This window comes from Vulpes vulpes, chromosome 5, assembly GCF_048418805.1.
Source record: "Vulpes vulpes isolate BD-2025 chromosome 5, VulVul3, whole genome shotgun sequence".
NCBI classification, from domain to species: domain Eukaryota; kingdom Metazoa; phylum Chordata; class Mammalia; order Carnivora; family Canidae; genus Vulpes; species Vulpes vulpes.
Genome location: NC_132784.1, coordinates 114608158 through 114614157, shown reverse-complemented (window position 1 = coordinate 114614157; position 6000 = coordinate 114608158). Strand labels below are relative to the sequence as shown.

Genomic DNA, 6000 nt, shown 5'->3' with positions numbered 1-6000 from the left:
GGACCCTGACTCGCGCAGTAAGACCATTTCCGGCTGCACATCACATGTTCAGTACAACAAGGTAGACTGAGGTGGCCAAGGCCAAGCCTCCATCTCCAGTTCTGTGTTTCCAGGCAGAAGCGACACTCCTGGGAGAAATAACACCTCTAAACCACCAAGCTCAACCTTCTGTGTCAGTCAGGGTGAAATGGAAGGAGTGGGATCCAACTCCTCTCACACTGATGCCCAGGCTCAGTCATGCTGGTGCTGGAGAATGGGCACAGGGCACTGTTTGCGGGTGGGCTAGACGCACAGGGCTCCTCAGGGGAGGTCGGGCTCTGAGCGCTACTACTGAGCCTTCAGGAGGCCATTTCTTTATTCCCTTAGGACACGTCCTTCAGGTGAGGGGCACACAGGGGCAGCCCGTTTCCCACTATTATTTAGTAAATAATCACACTTTTCTTACTGACATGTGAGGTCACTTCTGTTGCTAAAAGCACACAATTGAATTTTTGATTTCTCCTCTGTGTCTCTCTGTACTCCTTATCTCTTCTTGCTCCCACAGCACACTTCTTCTTCAAATATTATTATTACTGAGGCCCCTTACTCCTGGGAACACTGAGTCTCTACATTACCCATCTGTTTCAAGAGTATCCTGTTCTTTCACATAAATCTCAGAAATTTGACTGTCAGGTTGCTCTCACCGTCCATGCTGTAATTTGGACTGGATTGATCCTCATTTTGGATTTGCTTGGATGAAAGTGAGAACTTCAGGGTTAGTCACTCGACTAGGAGATGCTTGTCGACAGCAAGGCAGCCAATGATAGAACTCAACCTCGCTGAAGATGCTTGTTAAGATGTAGGTTTCTGCAGAGCAGCTTAGAGTCACTGATTAGAATTTCTATGGACAAGAACCTGAGATGATGGATTTGTAATTAAGTCCTCTTTTGACTCTTAGAAACACTCCAGTTGAGAACCGCTGGATGTATACAATTTCCTGACTTAAAATTCAGTGAAAAATCCCCACGTGGCCTGTACAACACGGTTGCAATTGTGCTCAGTTTTCCCAGAGAATCCACTACCTGTGGATGCAGCTTCCAAAGCGGGCACGGGCTAATTATGCTCCTGGCTCTTTCTCCCCAGGTTCCTCAGAAAAGGCTGCCTTTGAGAACCTGGTGACATTAATTCTCCAAAGTAGACCTGACTTCTAATTAACCCCAAGATAACGTCTCCAGGAGCAGATGCAGCCTCAGGAGTCCAACCACCACAGTACACCTTTCTAATAACCTCGCTGCGTGCTGGTCACCAGCGCCTCCACACACCGTGACTTTGGCTGGAGGGGCCCATGGGCCTGATGGAGGTAGAGGCTTCCTCTGTTGATGCAGATGAGAGCGTCTACTCCAGGGCTCATTCCCTGCCTCCTGCTGTCCTGTGGTCAGTTTCTGAGCTTTGGCTGAGAATCCACATGGCAAGGGATCCAGACACTGAATAGCTCCTTCTGTCTGAATTGAAAGGAGGAAAGCCCTGTGGGTACTTGCTGAACAGCAGGTAGCGGTGGGGTCTAGGGCTGTGTGGGGTGTGGGCCTCAGGGATGGGTCGTGTTGTGGATGAGGAGCCCCTCCAGGAGATCAGTGATGGCAGGTGCAGTAGAGGCAGGGTTGAGAAGAGAACCAGGGGACACTTTTAACTCAAGGTCTGAGGAGAGTTTGGGTGTGGGCCATAGAGTTTTCTGAATTTCAGGATGATCAGTTTGGGTCAGCTTTTTCCCAGCTAGATTTTCATTTCATGTCTTTTTGGTTGCTGGAATCATGGGTGAACAGAAACAGATCCTGAATGTCCACTTTTCTCCCTACTGGGTACTCGTGGAATCTCTTTTGATTTATCATGGAAATCCCATGCTCACACTCATTTCAATACAGCATGTTCATGGTTTTTATGTGCACCTAGAAAGATAGAAATTTTACTTCTTTGCTCTTTGATGCTGCCTACAGACTTTGTCTCCTTTTACTGATTGATGCTTTGCCTCAGATAAATAGCTGAATATCACCAAAGTGTTAAATATTTAGTTTTGCTCTCTTTTGCATGTACCCTGTACCCCCCTCTCCTGAGTTACTATTTAAATTCCGTGTACATACTATCCCAACTGGGCATCTAAGGGGTCAGAAACTCGGGGGTGCAAGTGCCATCTCCTTGAGCCTTAACCTGAAAGACACCCACAGGTTCTAGAAGATAAGGGCCCTTCTGGTATCATCATTTAGAGAGTCTTCAACTTCCTTAACTGAAAGACTCTTGGGGTCAGTACTCCACAGGTGCCCTAAGCGGAGTTTCCTTCTGCAAGCTAGTGTTCAAGCCCTTCTGCTTAAGGACTTTCCCACACATCTGGCCAGTTTATTACAGTCCTTACAGTCTCAAATTTTCTTTGAGGAACTCTGAGCAATTTTTGGAAAACTCTGTTCTTGGAGTTTTTCAGAGGCACAATCAGAAAAGGGAGGTGAGCTGCAAATGCCACCAAGGTAATGAGTCTCTTTCTACCTCTCTGGTGCTTCCTCTTTGTGGAACCGGGGACATTCATCCTTAAACTGGTGTTTTCTGGCCTTTCACTCTTTGGCAAGGCTGCCAGTGTGGAGCCTCCAGGAGGGTCCCTCCCTCCTCTTAGTCAGACTCTCAGGCATGACACTAATGGTGTTGCTTCCTTGGTGTTTGGGGTTCTGCCATAGGTTGTTGACATGAAGAACTGACGTGGTCATGATGTCCTTCCCACGTTTGTTGGAGGTCACCTAAACCTAACTCTTCCTCTCCCTTCCTATTTTACAGTTGGCTACACCGAGGTCCCATGTGGTTTCCAAATACCACTCATTCTTCATTGCACATTCTGACCCAGTGCAGACGGCTGGAATTGCACCTATTTTTTTCCATTTTGCAGAGCTAGTTTCCTTAGGCTTGTAGTGAGCAAGACAACACAGGAATCCCTCAGTGAGATATGAGTGAAACCAGTGAGACAGATGCGTAATCCTTGGCTAGAGACCATGGTCGTGGCCTTCGGGGGAGCCTCCCCATTGACCATCAGGTCCTGTGTTGTCTATGGAGCCTTAGGTCTTTTCTTTGCAGACCTTTCTGGGGAGGCATGAAGGCCTGGGCTGCCTGCAGACCCTGTGTGATTGTTCCGCCCATTCCTGCTCCCCTTCCTGTATCCTGACCTCTGTCTCTGCCCTGGGGTCTCTTCTCTAGGGGTGCTCTGCATGGAGTGGGGCAACGAGACCCTGGTGAGGGAGTTCATCTTCCTTGGCTTCTCTTCTCTGGCCGGGCTGCAGCGGCTGCTGTTCGTCGCCTTCCTGACCGTCTACCTGTTCACTCTGGGCACCAATGCCATCATCATTTCCACCATCGTGCTGGACAGAGCCCTGCACACCCCCATGTACTTCTTCCTGGCCGTCCTCTCCTGCTCCGAGACCTGCTACACCTTTGTCATCGTCCCCAAGATGCTGGTGGACCTGCTGGCCCAGAAGAAGACCATCTCCTTCGTGGGCTGTGCCATCCAGATGTTCACCTTCCTCTTCCTCGGCTGCTCTCACTCCTTCCTGCTGGCAGCCATGGGGTATGACCGCTACGTGGCCATCTGTAACCCTCTGCGCTACACAGAGCTCATGGGACCCCGGGTGTGTGTGGGACTTGTGGCCGCTGCCTGTGCCTGTGGCTTGACTATCGCCCAGGTTGTCACCTCCCTGGTGTTTCACCTGCCCTTCAGCTCCTCCAACCAGCTGCATCACTACTTCTGCGACATCTCTCCTGTCCTCAAGGTGGCGTCCCATCACACGCGCCTCAGTCAGTTGGTCATATTCATGATTGGTGTGTGTGTGTTGGTTGTCCCCCTCCTCCTTATCCTGGTCTCCTACATCCGCATCATTTCTGCCATTTTGAAGATCCCATCCTCCACTGGCAGGTACAAGGCCTTCTCCACCTGTGCCTCCCACCTCACTGTGGTTACTGTGCATTACGGTTGTGCCTCTTTCATCTACTTAAGGCCCAAATCCAGCTACTCTTCAAGTCAGGACACGCTCATATCTGTGTCCTACACCATCCTCACTCCACTCTTCAATCCAATGATTTACAGCCTGAGGAACCAGGAATTCAAGGCAGCCTTTCGAAGAGTAATGGGCCAGACTTCATATCCTCTTCACTAAATTAATTTGTTACCATGAATTTTTAACTGGTCAGTGAATGTATGCCTTTTATGTCACTTTGATTGTATCAGTTGTATGCCTATAGTCTCTCCTACTTTAGTGTTTTAATTATTTCCTCTAGCAGCTTTTCCTACGTTTGTATTAACATTTCAATAATTTTTTAACATTTTATATTTATTCATCTTAGAGAGAGAGAAGAGAAGCAGAGGGATAGGGACCAGCAGATTCCTTCCAGAGTAAGTCTGAGGTGAGACTTGATCCCAAATCCTGAGATCATGCCTTAATCTGAAACCACGCATCAGACACTCAACCTACTGAAACACAGAGCCGCTACAACATTCTGATGCTTCTGAGAAATTTCCCAGTTGTTTGTTTTCTAAAATCTTTAACTGCACTTCTCTAGGAATAAATATTTCATGTTATACAGTCATATGTTGTTTGTTACTACTCAGCGAATCTGTCATTATCTTTAAGCTCAGTCTCTAATGTTTTCCCTCAGTGACTTATTTTTCTAAACATTCAAAGTTTTTATATTTTATTGACATAGCCACAAGTGTTTTTTGTATTATGTGAGTTGAAGTTTAAAGGGGTTTTCTCTTTTATCTAAAGAATTATTTATTGAATTGCTACTATATGTTGGGTTGCATCATCTCATTATTGTAGAAATGTTGAAATTCTGTAAAATAATCCAGGCACAGTATCTTTACTGAGGCATGCCTCTGCGGTAATGTCCTCTCTTTCTTCTAAGAAAATTGACTTCTATAACTATTTTATTTTTAGTGGATCAAATTGGAGGTGAATTTAGTGTTCTACAAGATTATTGAATTCATCTAGAATTTCAAAATTCTTGTAAAATATGTACGATATATTAGACATTTGAATATTTCTTGGAAACGTTTCTTTCCAATGGCATCATATGACATGTATATTTGTGCTTTAAATTTTTTTTCTGGTTCATATTGTGGTAGTTTGTTTTGTCTGTTGTTGTCTAAGAGCTTAATGTATGTGTGAATGAATGGATGCATTCTCGTATTTTTGCCGTATCATGTTTTTAATTTTATTTGTATTTTCATACTATTATTTTTTGCATTTTTTGTTTTTATCTGTATATTGTGTTACTTTTCTTGTGAATTTTTCTTTAGTTGTTCTATTTAACATACTGATACTTTCTACAAACTAATTTTTAAGTATATATATATATGTATGTGTATATATATATATATATATATATATATATATACTTACGGTATATATATGTATATATTACTTATATATATGAAATATCCTCTCGTCCCTGCTTTAAACTTAACCCAAAATTTTTGTTACACATATTGTATTTGATATTATCTAGTGAAACTTAGTGCATTTTGCTTTGTATTTCCCTTTTAACCCAACAATTACTTAATAGATTTTAAAATTCTCTTTACTTTGGTCTTCATTGATAACTTATTACCCTGGATTAAGGATGATTGTTTGCATTCAAAACCACTTTGTGACCTTGGTTCCAGTTTTTATTGTGAACTGATACACAGCCAATATTCATACATACTTCATGTGCCTTGAAAAGAACATGTGTCCTCTTTCATTAGAACACAATTCCAATAAATGCTCACCAGATATGCTTCGCTAGTATGAGCCTTAGGCTTTTTGTATTTTAGCTATATTTTTCTTCCTGACCAGTTTGAGCAGAGGGGTTTATGAAAGTTATTAATTATTAGTGTGTCTCCTTGCAAACATTTTATACTTTCTGTCTTATGAAGGTTGCACCTCTGTCATTTGAGGGGATGTAAATTCATATTAATTATAATTTCGCTGTGAATTATAGTCATTAGCATTAAAA

The 6000-nt window shown here is 43.7% G+C and overlaps 1 protein-coding gene across 1 annotated transcript; it reads left to right on the top strand.

Moving 5' to 3' along the window:
- The first annotated feature begins 3218 nt into the window (after nucleotides 1–3218).
- LOC140599088 (olfactory receptor 10K1-like) lies at nucleotides 3219–4160 on the top strand. The gene has a single exon (XM_072759784.1). The coding sequence runs from the start codon at nucleotides 3219–3221 to the stop codon at nucleotides 4158–4160; it is 942 nt and encodes a 313-aa protein (XP_072615885.1).
- Nucleotides 4161–6000: the final 1840 nt, after the last annotated feature.

Bases quoted from the DNA above. Each gene is read 5' to 3' on its own strand.
- LOC140599088 (XM_072759784.1), top strand. From the start codon at position 3,219: ATGGAGTGGGGCAACGAGACCCTGGTGAGGGAGTTCATCTTCCTTGGC.